The sequence below is a fragment of the Leiobunum rupestre genome, chromosome 4, assembly GCF_980474605.1.
Source record: "Leiobunum rupestre chromosome 4, qqLeiRupe1.1.hap1, whole genome shotgun sequence".
In the NCBI taxonomy this organism is placed as follows: Eukaryota; Metazoa; Arthropoda; class Arachnida; order Opiliones; family Sclerosomatidae; genus Leiobunum; species Leiobunum rupestre.
In genome coordinates this window covers 55,508,043-55,523,387 of record NC_143387.1, presented here as the reverse complement: position 1 = coordinate 55,523,387, position 15,345 = coordinate 55,508,043, and the positions used below count along the sequence as shown (strand labels likewise).

Sequence of the window (15,345 nt, the reverse complement as noted above, 5' to 3'; positions counted from 1 at the left end):
AACTTTTATGTAATAATTATCTATTTTAATTTTGTAAATATTTAATTTGTTTAGGCAACGTTTGATTTTGCACCCATTTCCTTTTAAGCCAATATTTTGGTTGATTGAACGATTTAAAAATTACGTTTTTGCACGTGACAGTACATTGTGAGGTATAGCGGGTTTATTTACCTGCTTCTCTACCCTGGCATGGCGGCGTATTTTTACGTGCAAAATGAATTTTAAGATGCCCCAATTATACCCATTTGGCCCTTTATTTTGTGTTTTAATGTGTCGCTCCTTTTAGTGCGTTCGTTTTGCGCGTGTTAAAATCATGTTTAATTCTTCAATTAATCTTAATAGGCGTTTCTATACAATACGTGAGGTCACTAGCTATTGTTATTGACAGGAATCCATACCTCTACTTCGAATGCTTATCCTGGCGTATCGCGTATGGTAAGATCACTCTGACGGTTTTGGCCCCGCCTACTAGAGAAAAAAACACCTCTGCGTGCGCTCCCTTCTCACGTTGTTGTTTGTTAAGTTAACATAGTGACGTCAAAGAAACCGTCAGCCACATCGAGACGAAAATCTGCCGCGATAAGCATTCCAAGTAGAGGTATGGATTTTGGAATTTGAAGTCCACTTGCGAAACGCGCGTGCCAATAAAGTACAAAAAAGGTTAAGCTCGTGACGCGGAGAAAAACATTTTACACTTTAATTTTTTTATGGTTTTATTTTATGGAAACCCCTATTTTGTAACCTCCTAGAAGTAGTGCGTTTTTTCTTATTAAAATTAATGGCCCTATTACCATTGTTTTACTGTAATATTTAACATAATGATTGTTCCAAGTACCTCATTTTGGAAAATACTATTGGGCTGTACTAAGTTATGCAATATTAAAAAACTCCAATGTTTAATATTTATTAAAATTAGTGAGATAACTCAAATAACTCTATTCTAAAATATCTCTTCATATCAGTAAGTCAAAATAAGTCAAATGCTCGAAAGTAAAATAACGTTTAAAACTATTTAATTAAACAAAAAACTATATTTTTAAATATAGTAAGAGCAATTATCTGTTTAGTCATTTAATGTTGTTTAGTTTTTATTATTTATAAATAAGTATTTAAAATAGTCCTTTATTACAAAACGAACTTTAAGGAAGCTCATTTACACACTTAGTTTAAAGTACCATCATTAGTTCTCAACTCATTTTGAGAGGAAACGGAAGTTATAATTGAAAGAGAGACCTTCGAGGATTTAAACGAAAGTCTGATCTTAAGGGCGTAGAATAAACTTTCGTATTCCCCCGTTATTTGAGGTTTTTCGTGAGACGCTTTGTACCGACGCCTCGAGCTCCCGTTTTTCGTAAGCCTCGGTCTTTTAAAATGTGAACCATTTCTGCATTCCCTTTTATATCGTTTTCCACTCTAGAAATAAGCAAATTAAAGCGCTTATTTCGGCTTGCGAGATAATTCTCGGTTAAGACAATTTTGTTTTTTGGTACGAAGTTGGCCGTGTATACTCGCGAACTTTCAACAACGGGTCAATCCTTATCTTTACTCATTACGCTTGGATTAGCGCTGCGCGTGAGATAAGAACTTGATAAACCTTTCGTGGCGTGTTGTTTGTATTTGTTTCACATCTATTTTCAATAACATAATGAAGGTTTATAATCATGTATGGGATAAGAATATTATATTTAAAAAAAATGTTTATCGCTTCATGCGTATAACGAATTTAATTAATTTGAATTCATTATTGTAATTTTATGGATACCTGGCAGATATTTATGAAAGTTTTGTAAAGTCCCGCGTGCAAATAATCAAACTTTCAAATTTGCAAAACGCGATACAAATCTTGGCCTTATTTGATGAAGTTCGAGACTAAGAAAAGATTATACGCCATTGTGTTTATTTTCTCTTTCGGTGAATCGTCTTCTTCTTTGCCGCCTCGGAGTTCAGACTGTTTATTTAGAGAATTTTCGGTCAACTCACCTGTTCGTGGTGGTTTTGTTTGACCAATTAATGGGGAAGACAGCCGGGCGGGAGTGGGAGCTCACTTTTGTTGCCTCGAGATATAATACCTTTATTAATATTCAAGAACTCTGTTTTTGGCTTTCTGTTTGAGTTTGCCGAATGATCGTCTACCGGCCAAAAGTTGACTTCATTTACATCAAGTTTTTTTCATTCTTAGAATGGTTAGAAATAAGTTATTTTTAACGTCATTTTATTAAATTTTCGAAAGTTGAAATTGTTTACGTACTCATTTACACATTGGTTAATTTTTATATATCAATAGTTGTATAATTTATTATACTTTTTACAACCAAAATCTCCACTGGCTACGCCACTGATCCCGTTGATTTTTCAAAATACGTTTCGATAGAAAAATTGTATGTTAATAAATATGTATTAGGCTTAGTGACATCGGAGTTCAAACTGATTTTAATTTATTTTAGATACTAATTAAATTAATTATTATTATTATCTGTGAAAGTATTGTTAATACTTAGATATTTATTAGCTATAGTATTTTATGATAAACAACCATCTTTACCTGATACACTAGCTACTGACTACTGTGACTGTCAATGAAATGTTAATCCTTAGTTCACGAGGCTATAAAACTGTTAAACATTATCAAAATTCAAAACCGTACTAAATTTTTCGTTATTTTAAACATTTAAATCCTCTTCTCTTATGACTAGTTAAGTAAACGAAATACGTTTATACTTTAAACATTTGATATAACCAAGAATGTATTTATTTATATTTAGGAAGAATGATTATGTTGCGACAATAGAGTAGTACCGCTCTGTAGCTTTGGGCTATGGCCGCCATTTTGAGGGCAGTTTTTTATCTATAGGAAAAATCATGGGTGACGTCAACATACGTCACGCCGATATTACTCTATCGCCGGACACGTTGAACGCCTTTCCCCCGTCTCGCGCGGGGGGGGGGGGAGACAAAACGTCACCGGCGTTTGATTACCATCGCGTTAGGTGACGTAAATTTTAAGCAGCCAATGTAATACCGGGACTATTCGTTTTATTTTAAGTGGAGGAGCGTACCGGGGGGGACCAACGGGTGGATTGAGAGAAAGGCTAAAAACCGTCAAATTAAACAATATAACTTGGATAAATTTTAATCCGCCGTGTTTTGTAAATACTTCCACTCGGTAGCACCGTAGCAGACGACATATCGAGATCAAGAGTCAAGCGAGGGTAAAAACAATAAGTAATATATATAACGTTGATCTAAATCATCCTTGCAAAAACAGTTTTAAACTTTTAATCCCCTCTCCACGGCCAACTTTGATCTCTCGCGCTACAGCGGCCATCTCATTCGTTGACGTTTCTGTGTTAACCTATAAGCAAAAGATGTGTATGACGTCAGCGCCCCTAGCGGATTATTATTTTTAGAATAGCTATTACATTGAAGCCAATATAAAAACCGAGCGTGGCGCTGACCTCCTACACATTATAGTACAGTTTATAGGGGGAAAATCCTTGCTAGCGGAATTTAGACGAATGTGTTGGCCGCTGTAGCGCGAACAGCATGTGATCAAAGTTGGCCGTGCCCCCTCTTACCGTAACGAACATTTTATGGGAAGGTCTATTGTAGGTCTATTGTAGTGACTTTCTGAAATTATTATATCGGGAAAATATAGTTTATAAATAATGAAATATCCGTATTGTAAATTATTCAGATTACATTTTCAGGCGTGTAATACACGATAAACATTTTCAGTAATGATATAGAGTAACCCGGAAAATTGGCTTCTATTGAAAACGGCCTTTGAAGTGTCTAATTTTTATCTTCTAGATGAATAAATTATATACTATTGATATAACCTTTATTGCTTAAAGGACTAGTTTCAGATAATTTCATCCCCCAGTGTCGAAAAAGGGTTCAAACATCTTTTTGCTTTTCCCGTCGCTATCCCCGTATTGATAGCAACGGTCACCTCGTCATTCGGACTTCGCGGTACTCAAGGATAACTGCTGACAATTTTGACAGCGCTAACAATGCCGGACTTAATCCTTCCACATGGAGAGGTCGGGAGAGCGAGCTGACACGTCGCTATCAATGGTGGGGTTTCGAGGGGGAAGTAAAAAGGATGTTTGAACCCTTTTTTTGGCAAAGAGGGGTGAACCTAGGCCTTTAAATAATTAATTGTTCGCTCAATTGTTTCCTAAACCATAACGGACAGGGGCGTAGCTAGGAGCCATCGAAAAATATAGCTTCATCCTAAGTAACGTAAAAACAATAAGTATGACCAAGAATTGTTCTATTTATATATAGAGATAATCTTTATATTCCGTCAGTGGCGACGCATCATGAACCAGGGGAATCAACTAAAGGGGGGAGAAAATGGAAAAGGAGGCATTCTTATTTAACGCGTCACTCCCCCGAATGTCAATCGCGTGAAGAGGACGTCATATTTAGGTAGCCAATAATGCGCCGCCTGGAGTTGATTGGTTTTAAGGGGAGGGGCCAGGTTCTTATCCTAGAGCTGCAACGGGAGCGAAGGTAAAAATTGACGGAATATAAACATTATCTCTATATATAAATAGATCAATTCTTGGTATGACGCTACCTTGTGTTTTAATTATAATTTTCTTACCGAACTTTTTTTCGACGCTTATACACTCTTGCTCAACTAAGACTTGCAACCGAAATGAATAGTATATTATCGTCCTTGGTGTATATTTCGCCTCGGACATATTTAGACACTAGGGGACTCTGTTCTGAACTAAACCTTGATTATGCAATAACTCACTCATAAAATCAGTTTGATTACAATTTTTATATATGCCATACTTATTGTTATTATGTTTCCTATGTTCGTATAATCAAAATTTTATATGCATTTTTTAAGAGCTATTATGTGCCCCCTCCTAACCAAACTCCTAGCTGCGCCACTGTTTCCAAAGCTTTCTACGCTAAATTGTATAATACATAGCAAAATCTATAAAAAAAAATATTATTTATTTATATATATTTATGCATTAAATTAAAGGGATAATGAAATCGGAAAATACAGTACCTTCAAACTATTGAGCTTCCAAAACTACATATTTTTCCAATTTACAGTCATTAGAAAAAATTTAAACTCAAATTTTAAGAAAACAAGTTGGCAAGCCAAAATATACCTCTCCTCGGAAGTATGGTCCCTAGTGGTATTAATTTCTCGACACGACCCCCAAAGATATCTCCGCAATTCAGAGTTATTTACGAAAAACGTATTCTCGGTTCAAACCCTGCCCGGTATAAAATTTTAATTTTAATTTAAATAATTGAGACGAAACAATCGAGTTTAATTTATTCAGAATATTATAAATTAAGTAGTTACAACAGCGAGTTAGACTCACTAAAACAATGCACAATTGAATTTAACCCTTTTTACAGTACATGTTTATCAGTTGAATATAATACTAAGCAAATTTTAATGAAATAAATATCTACAGATGGTATTTGTATTTTTCTCGCTTACGAAATACTTGCCGCATCTTTAACGCTCATTTTATTTCAACACTCGTAGACTTCCAGTTGACGTTGTGACACATACCGCATGAAAAAGACCAATGCCGTCCAATTTCCAATATCATATAATGACTCGCACACCCAGGAAATCATTGACTGCGTTAGAAATCGTAGATATCCAAATATCCACACCAAATATATTTACAAGAAGCAAAAACCTTACCATCAACAAAGCACAGAGAGCCACTTTACTAACCGCCAGCTCTTAAAGCAATAAACGGTAAATTATCGCCTTTGAATTAACACAACTATATATAGGTCGTTAATAATACCCGTAAATAAATAACAAAAAAACTAACAAAGTGGACCACCCACAGGGTCTACTCTTTAACCCTCTTATCTCGGCGACTGGGCTAAAACAAGATTTAACCTTTAAAATTTCATTCGTAAAAAAACCAGATTAGGCCTTCATAAATTCATTAATAAAAAAAGACTTTATTACCTATTATGCTTACGATGCGAGTCTTAATTTCAGTGAACCTAAGCAGCTATCGGTGGTTCTGTGGTAGAGCCTGGGTTCGAAACCTGGGTGGCGCATTTGTTTTTAATCAATAGAGAAACGCTAAATTAGAATTTCTTCGATGCAATAATTTCAATTTCAATTCTATTTCAATTAAACCAAAATTTCGTACTCTATTAAATACGCTTCCGATAAAGCTGAAGGTCTAATTTTCAATGAAGCGTAACGAGTGTCGGTGGTTCTGTGGTAGAACGTCCGCCTGTCAAGCAGGAGGTCTCGGGTTCAAATCCTGCCCGATGCGATCGCAAATTGATACTAAGATGAATACCGTGTACAACTGGTGGTAACCCTGCCATTGGACGTTGAGAGGTAGCATTACTACAAGAAGAAGTTGGAGAGAAAACGCCCATATAAACACAACAGACTCAACATGCACAACCATCAGAACACAAACACAACAAATTCAACACTCACAACCTACGCATAAACATTACAAAAACGTAAAACACCAAACCGTCACGACGGTGAGCGAAAAAATACCATCCAAACCAAACCGCAAATGAATCCGTTAACGCTCACCGTCACACGGTGGTTTTGCCTACCCTTCGAGAAACTGCGAACGCAGAGATCTCGAGAAACTGCGTACGCAGTGATTACACTTTGCACCGAAAATGCGAACGCGTTCGCAGGCCTGACAGACCCACAGACAGACACGGTGGTTAATAAAAACTACGCTGAAAAAAGCAGACGCCGGCAACGCGAAATCGCACTGTGTTTTGAAAATCCCGGAATCTGTACGGACGCCCAATGAGAGGCGACTTTTGAACTTTAATTACACAGTGACTAGTTTCGCTCTCTTTCAGAGGCATCATCAGGCCTGATGATGCCTCTGAAAGAGAGCGAAACTAGTCGTTGTTAAAATTTTAAATCTTATTAAAGATTTTACTGTGTAATTAAAGTTGAAACGTCGCCTCTCATTGGGCGTCCGTACAGATTCCGGGATTTTCAAAACACAGGGCGATTTCGCGTTGCCGGCGTCTGCTTTTTTCGGCGTAGTTTTTATTTTCTTAAAATTTGAGTTTAAATTTTTTCTAATGACTGTAAACTGGAAAAATATGTAGTTTTGGAAGCTCAATAGTTTGAAGGTACTGTATTTTCCGATTTCATTATCCCTTTAAGCTAGACATTTTTATATTCACTGTTAATATTTTACTACACTTTGATAAGTGGAATGAATAGTAATTGAGTTATATTTATTTATTCTATCCAGAATGCACCGTTTCCTGATGTTATTATCGTTGACGGCCTTAACATTATTAATGAAATGTCAAGCCGGACCAATCAGCTCGACGTTACGTGACGTGGACAACCACCAGCGCCAATCGAACGGCGGGGCTCCCCTCCTACCGAGCTTCGTCGATCGTATCTACCAATCAGGTGCCAAATCCACCGGAGAGCGTCTGGAGACGGGCCATTCAGCAGATGAAGGTGCCCCCAGAGGCGAAAAACGTAATTCATCTAAGTACAAAATGGCGACCGTCACAAGGAGGTCAAAGAGGGCGACTCTACCTGTTCCACTTATGAGCATACGAATGGCGCCCATCGAATTTTACGGGCTGCCAGAGAGAAATCTTAATCTGCCATTCGAAGAGCGGGAAAGGAGGAAATTTCCCGAAGTCGATTCGAGGGGATTCGACGAGGATATTTTTGATGAAGGTTTCGGAGAATTTCATCCCATGAAACGCTGGCCTCATTGAAAAAATGGACTGAAAGACGTTTAAGAAAGGATGGTTTCGTACGACCAAAAACCCTAAATTTATCGCGATATTTATTGATATGATCTCAAGGGACTGGAAAGCTAGTTTAGAAGAAGAAAATTAAATCGTTGAACTGTTTAAGCCAATAATTTGCGTTAAATATTATGGTAAATTTAGGACTTGGTGGGTTTATTCCTAACAACAACTAAGTGACTTGTGTGATATTTAAAGCGTTACGTTTTAAGATGCTCGGGTTGAGTCAAATAATTCAGTAGGTTCCTCGATTTATATTATTTTTCAAATAAAATTTCAGCGTGCCACTAAAATTTGGTTTGGTCATCCTTAAAAGTGTATAAATGTACGAGTCGCAGCACGACTAGTAGTTCAAATAAAAATATTAGAAAAATGTATATTGCAAACTTGATATAAATTTCCCGCCTGTTATTTTGACCTATCACAAACTGCTCGTTAGACGGCGCTATAAATCTCCAAAACGTCGTTATTCGAATTTTTTCCAACCAATCAAAAGTGTTTTATTTCCTTTGATAAGTTTTCAAACATTTGCAAACTGAGTAGTGTTGTCTTCTGGTCGTTTGTGTATTTTGAACTAAATGACTAGCGTAAATATTTTCGGGATAATTAACATCTGAAATTTAAACCACATGAATCATATGGTTCAAATTTGACGGTTCAAAAATTAATTGGTCAGCTTTACTTTCTACTAAGTCTAGTCTACTTTTGCTTTTTTGTGAAAGGCCAGTAAACTTAAAAATTATTTGCATGTGTTAAAGCTTTTACTGGAAAATGAGTGTTGAAGATATATCAGAAGAGCTTGAGGAGTGGATTGTGAGTAGTTTGGTTAAGCTAGGCTTGACAGTGCCCAAGTTGAAAAAAATTAAATCCCAAGTGTATAAACAAGTAAGCTATTTCATTGCCGTCATATGTACTGCTTAATATTCCTTTAAAATCAATTCATTAACTACATTAATAGAATCACAAAATTCCACATGGGAAAGTATTTGGTGTCATGCTTTCTCAGCAACTGAGTAGCGACGAAAACAATATGGAAGTGGTCCCCAAGTTTCTATTAGAAGCCACGTCCTTTTTAATTCCCCATTTGAACCACAAGTGCCTTTTCCGTAAAAGAGGACAAGATTCCAGAATTAAACAACTGAGAGTATAAATAAAGATAATTTTTACTATTTTTACACGTATGCTTAACAAATCTTCACCTTTGTAGGAAAAAATTGAAGCTGGATTTATTTTTGATGAGACAGTTTTCGTGGATGATGTAGCAACGTTAATCAAAGCGTGGCTACGAGAATTGCCAATACCTGTCATACCAAATGAATTTCACAATTTAATTCTCAATTGCCATAAACTATGCGTTGACGGGAAGAATATGCCACTTCTACTTGCATGCTCCCTTCTTCCAAAACCTCACCTGGATACACTTAAGTTTTTGCTCAACTTTCTTGCGCAAGTTGCGTGGAATAGCGTGGCCAACTGTATGGATAGCCAAAGTCTATCTATTGTGTTTGGGCCCAACTTGATCAGGGGAGACTTAAAACACATAAAAAATGAGAAGAATGGGTACCCTTTTTAATGTTTTTCATAGTTTACAGTTTTGTTCTTTAATGTCAATATCACTTAGATTAAGCGCTGAAATGTTAAAAGAAAAAGAAGTTAACGAACGGAGAGTGTTGCAATGGTTGATTGAACACGCGGATGAAATTACAAAACTTCCCGAGTCAATTCAACTTGTGGCTTCTGTGTCAAGTCGTCTGGAAGATGATTTTTCGACAAGGAAGAAACGACGTAAAAGTATGTCAGGTAATCATGGTTTGATGAACTGTTTCACTATTTATTGATAATTTATTTTACATGTCTGTAAAATATTTAAAAAAAATTTTAATGAAATTGCATGTGATATTATTATTGTTGCCAAATTTACAAAATAAATTGTTGAAACTAAAGATGTATCTTTTACTAAAATAAGGTTTTACGGAACTAGTTGGCTGTAAAATTAAGAAAATGGTTACAAATCAAGATAAAACGCCCACAATTACAAATAGTAGCAGACGGAAAAGTTTGAGAAAATCTCAAAGAACCAAAGCAAAATTATACGTTCAAAATGGAGATGGGAAAAAAATTGAAGTAACAAGAGCCAAGAGTGTAAATGCTGTCAAAACTGTCAAGTGCCAATCCCAAGAATCCACACCTGATAAAACGTATGTTTGGTTTACAATTATCAACTTAAGATGTTTTATAAATTAATAATTTGTATTTTGGTTATAGTTGTTGTTCACCTATTGCCCATAAAAGTCAGAGTAAATCTAAGGAACTAACTGTTGTAACAGTACACACTCCAGTTACTCGTTCCCAGTCTGCAAAAAAGTTATTAGAAATTAATGAAACTGAAAAACGTGAATCTGCCAAAATGAAATCCAATTCTATCAATAAAATGGATCCAAACAGAATGCTTCAAAGTGTTGCTGAAAATGCTATCAGCACTACACCAGTCACGAGATCACAGTCGTACAAAAAATTAGCATCTGAATTTAAAAATCAGCCATCCGCAGCGACAAAACGGAGGTCTAGAAGCGAAGCAAGCCTAATAAAACCACTGAACATTTCAAACATTCTTGAAACTTCTAACTTGGCGCTGTCGCCACATACTCCAATTTATATTGAAGCCTGCGAAATAGCCTCGAAGATTGCAAAAATTAGTTTGAATTCTTCTTTAAAAAGGTCAGGTAGCATTCAAAGAACGAGGGTTGCCAAGAGTGGTACCTTGAGACGAGGAAGACCAAACACTGTTAAAACTGGGCTCAGTTTGAATCGTAAACCCAAAATTAGATCCAATTCTTCTGTTTCTAGTCGGGGATCAGTTGGTGCCATTAAAATGGCAAGAAGGTCCAGAAGCTCGACCAATTTTTTGGTTACAGAAGCTGATTCAATTTTAAATTTATCAGAAAAGCATTCGGAAGAAGAAATATTGAAAGAGGCTGACGGAAAATCTGTTGCAAATGAAAATCAATTGATTAAAAAGAAACTGGACTTTTCCACTAGTTTTGAAATGAAGAATAATGTGTCTTTCAGCATGAGTGACAACGATATGTGTGGATCCCTCGGATTTTCTCCTTTACTCGATCAAAATACAAATGATAAAATTGAAATCTTTGAAAATGGCAAAGATTTTAAAGATGAAGAAGAATTAACATCAATTACTAATGAGCAAATTGAATCCGTCAAAGCACCAGCATTTTTTGCAACTGCAAATGAATCCCCCATACTTCCAGCCAAGCTTCCGAGAACTAGGTCGAAGGCAAAAATGAGTTCCACTCCAACTGTTGAATGGACAAATGGAGTTGAGTTTGATTTCTCCAAAAGTCAAGAAGAGGATGTAACTGGGTCAAAACGTGACAGCATTATCAAACTAAGGGCAATGAATGCTGGGAAAGTCCTAGCTAGCATTCATTTGTACAATGCTATTGAGAAAAATCATGTTGTCCAACCATCACCAGAACAACTTGGAAAATTTGAACGGAATGCAATAGCATCAAAATCTGTGCGGGATCGAAAAGAACTATTTAAGGATGCCCAAGGCTTCCTAATTCCTAGAGACTTTCCTTCTTCTATCAAAAGGCCTGCAGTTAATCAAAGGCTTTTGTCACGCACACCGGATTCACCAATGCCCCGTAACTGGCACAAAAAGAAGAATGCTAGTGCAGATTTGCTGTACGTTAATTGATTCAGTGGCCACTGTTTACTATCGACTTATTTCAATGAGCAGTTTTAAACTTTATATCTCTCCTTAAATTCTTTGTATATTTTTTTATCTTCTGTTTTAGGAATGTTTTTAACATTCAACACTTGTAATTTCCAATTTTTAAATATGATTTATCTTCATTTAGAGTAAAATTGTTTTTAATAAGGGAAAATAATAAATTTTACATGTAAATGAATTATATAAAATTTAATGCAATATCACTGATTAGAAAATAAGATAAAATCTGACAATAGTCAATAAAAACTAGCCAAAAGTCATTGATTGCTACCTTTTAAGATAAAAATCTAACGTCCTATTAGTATTTTCATTCTTTGATTTCTTGACATCTTTATTCCTTGATTTTAGCTTACGTTTAGTGTTTTTGGGGCTAGATGTAACAGCCTTAGATTCCAAATTTTCAGCTCTTAATTCTCTTTGGATTTTCTGAGCGTAATGGAAATCCAAATGATCCTCAACTTCAAAAAGAAAAATCCTCCGATGACAATCGTCACAGTTATAAAATTCATAATTCACCGGGAGATTGGCTTCAGGTTTTTTGGCAAATAGAATTGGTAAGTCAGAACTACAACAGGCAAGATCTTCACCTGCAGTTTGTTTATTAAAAAATGCTTTCTTAGGGGTATTTGTTTTATCATTACTACTTTCACTGCTGTAAACATCATTAGTTAAAATTTCGTTATCAGTGCTTTCACATTGAACACTTCTCATATTTTTTGCCATTTTCATTGCGAAAAAACCTTTGTTAGGGGAATTCGACATATCGCTGCTGCAGCTGTATTCACTGGTAAGGACAAAATTAGCTGGAGATTTCACATTTTCAGGGTCTTTTACAGGGTTTTTCATTTTCAAAGCAAAGAAACCTTTTTTAGGTGAATTTGTCATATCACTGGCGCTGTTTTCACTGGTAAGACAAAGGTTAGCTAAACAATTTTGAGGTTTTTCAGCCTCATTTACAGAATTGTTCGCATTTATATAGCAAGACCTTTTTTCAGGACTTTCAGAACTATTTGAGTTCTTTTTCATCCCAAAGAAGCTTTTAATTGTTGTTTTCTTGGGAGATTTAGTTTCCTTGTTAGAAATTTCTTCAACAGCTTGACAACCGTCTTCTTGTTCTGGTACTACTTTTTGTTTTAAATCTGAATTGGATTTGCTAGCGTTTGCAAGTGATCCTTTGGAGAAGTAAGAGGCTATGTTCTTCGAAGATGACAAATTATCTTGAAATTTTCCAGCTGATAAAGATAGATTGATAATTGGTGGTGACCAAATATTAGGATCTGAAGAGCTTATATTCAATTTTTCTAAGATTTTCATAGCATCTGAAGTTAATTTTACAGCATCATAGAAATGTAGCGGGCATGACTTGGAAAAAGTGCTAAAATGATCACCCAATTTCTTAATGGATATCGTGAGTAGCTGCGCCATTCTTTGATTCTTAAGTATATTTAACAAAATTTTAAATAAGTTAATCACCCATATTAATAAAGAGGATATTAATTATTATTTATAAATAAAGCTTACTCTCTCACGATCGATGTTTAAACGTTGCTCTAATTCTTCCATTAATAAGGTCAACCATTTTAATACCTTTATTTAAATAAATTAATGCATTAAAGTACAACTTAAATATATAAATGTATTATATACTAACGTCATTTCTATGGGCTAAAGCTGTTTTTCCAGGGAAATTTTTCCCACATCCAATGGATTTAGCTAACAGTTTAGATGTCACCGGATCCGTTTCCAGCCCTTTTGCCAGATTATACAAATATGTCCTTTGAAATTTTAGCAAATTTTAAAAACAATATTTTAAATATTTCAAAATTGTATTACCCGTGTTTTTCTCCAAACAATTTTTGTAACTCATTTTCACTGAATTTTGCTAAGTCACTCATCATTTCAATTTTTAATTTATCTTTTACTTCTTCCCCAAATTTTCCACCTAAACTTCGCCTGTGGCAAAAGAATAAAACATAAGAATGATCCTATCACTAATTAATAATTTTAACCTAATTACACTTTATGAATAGGTATTGATTGGTATAAAAACCCAATGGAAGAAAATGGGAGAATAGTTTGACGATTTGGTTTGTGCAAACCACATGTTAGTTTGGCCAACATCTACAAAATGAAACATTTCCTTAAAAGAATGCTAAGAATTTATAACGTTTTCGGTTTTCAAACCTTATTGTGAGCTATACCAGCTGAGCATCTGTACCCAGTGTTCTTGAAGACTGCTTCTCTCATTTCCTCTGCTAAAATACCCGCCAATCCCAGTCGCTTATCCAGATAATTGAATTTACAGGAAGAATTTAACCACTCTTTTACAGAATCTTCTTTTGAATTTTCAGCATTTGAAGGTTCAAACCCAACCACAAAAGTGTTTGATAGCATTTTCGGTGTTATTTCTATTTCTTTTTTCATTTGTTCAGTAATTATGTCAGTAACATCAAGAAAGGCTTCATCAATACTGGCGCGTTCAACAATATCACTAAACTGACAAAGAACCTGGATAACTTCAGCACCTGCATCTCGGTATCTGAAACAAAAATTTTTTTTGTGAAAAGTTTAATTTTTGGATTGCAAAACATACTTGGTTAAGTTTGCTTTTCCTCTCTCTTCAGGTACCTGAAATAAATGAAGGTCGGGACACTTTGTTCGTGCCATATCACCTCTCATGCTTCTGGTAACACCACGCTCCCTAGCCTCATAATTTACAGCAATTATTCTGCAATGAAAAGTTAATATAAGAGCGAATTGTTTCTATTTTTATTACTGATGCTACGGTATTAAATACTTCAGTAGATTAAAATAATATTTACCCTCCTCCTTTCCAAGCATTGTACTGAACCACCGCGCAAGGCTTACCCTGAAACTCTGGAGCTAATTTCTGTTCTACTTGAACGTAAAAACAGTCCATATCAACTAAAATTATAATTCTTTCCGGTGACATTAATGACATTTTTAAAATTATAATATAAAGGGCAAAGTAATAAAATTTTAAGCAATATAACTAAGAGCGGTTAAATAACGTAGGTAACGCTAACAGATGTGAATTTCGCGGCACGATCAGCGTTGCCAGATAGCCAAAATCCAATAATTCCAATTATAGACCCAAGGACTAAAAATTATAGATTAAGTCCAAATTATGGGTCACATTGTATTTGGCGGTAATTCCAATTTTGCATCAGATATTCCACTGATGTTTGATAAAATTTCACTTTTAAATAAACCCATTGACGTATGGTAAAATAAAACTTTTTAAATAAAAAAAACTGAACAATAATAAAAACACATTTATTCATCGCATTTGTCAGCTGCTAGCCGAGAAACTCTTGGATGGTTCAGTAAGAAATTTTAAAATTGTAGGATTTATAGGTCATCAATATCGAAAAATCGAAAAAAAACGCCCAATATAGCACACTATTAAAATTATAGGACAACGAAAATTTCGTGACAATTATAGGACGTCTGGCAACGCTGGGTACGATACTCAAGAGGATAACGGCCAACCTTGACAAGTGAAACAGAGTATACCATAATTTCTATCTCTATGGAATATACAACAGGTGGAAACTATTCAGCAGCCCGGATCTCCGGAACCCATAGAAATATCATAGGTACCTATGAGATTTCTATGCCGGAACCGTTCGATGAGTCCTCGCGCAAATTATTCGCCGAAAAAAATTCTCGAAACGTTCCAGACGTAAAGTCACGCAAACTATTTGCTCGCGGGAACCGGTTCTCGGACCTTTCGGAACTGTGTTCAACCATGCAGTACCTGCTCGAGAACAGGTACTATCAAG

The 15,345-nt window shown here is 35.5% G+C and overlaps 3 protein-coding genes across 6 annotated transcripts in view; 2 read left to right on the top strand and 1 right to left on the bottom strand.

Moving 5' to 3' along the window:
• LOC149948362 (uncharacterized) overlaps positions 1–8,094 on the top strand; it is a 59,307-nt gene extending 51,213 nt beyond the window's left edge. Inside the window, exon 2 of the mRNA XM_090172028.1 lies at positions 7,263–8,094. Within this exon, the coding sequence (XP_090028154.1) occupies positions 7,263–7,749 (487 nt within the window). The 3' untranslated portion in view covers positions 7,750–8,094. The remainder of the gene's footprint in view (positions 1–7,262) is intronic.
• A 238-nt stretch (positions 8,095–8,332) lies between these two features.
• LOC149948361 (uncharacterized) lies at positions 8,333–11,687 on the top strand. 4 transcript variants are annotated; one of them, XM_090173334.1, is made up of 7 exons: positions 8,333–8,453; positions 8,541–8,667; positions 8,741–8,926; positions 8,990–9,342; positions 9,404–9,573; positions 9,764–9,980; positions 10,048–11,687. In XM_090173334.1, exons 2-7 carry the CDS (start codon positions 8,554–8,556, stop codon positions 11,501–11,503), a joined length of 2,496 nt encoding a protein of 831 aa, XP_090029460.1. In that variant the 5' UTR covers positions 8,333–8,453; positions 8,541–8,553; the 3' UTR covers positions 11,504–11,687. The 4 variants fall into 4 exon arrangements, with proteins under 4 accessions (XP_090029460.1, XP_090029458.1, XP_090029459.1 ...); XM_090173332.1 differs by having other exon boundaries at positions 9,749–9,980; XM_090173333.1 differs by having other exon boundaries at positions 9,404–9,582.
• A 16-nt stretch (positions 11,688–11,703) lies between these two features.
• Positions 11,704–14,587, bottom strand: PolH (DNA polymerase eta). Its single transcript, XM_090173335.1, has 8 exons — positions 14,362–14,587; positions 14,133–14,267; positions 13,724–14,078; positions 13,557–13,660; positions 13,373–13,492; positions 13,191–13,314; positions 13,061–13,126; positions 11,704–12,973 (listed from the first exon to the last, which is right to left on the bottom strand). Exons 1-8 carry the CDS (start codon positions 14,499–14,501, stop codon positions 11,807–11,809), a joined length of 2,211 nt encoding a protein of 736 aa, XP_090029461.1. The 5' UTR covers positions 14,502–14,587; the 3' UTR covers positions 11,704–11,806.
• Between the last annotated feature and the right edge of the window lie 758 nt (positions 14,588–15,345).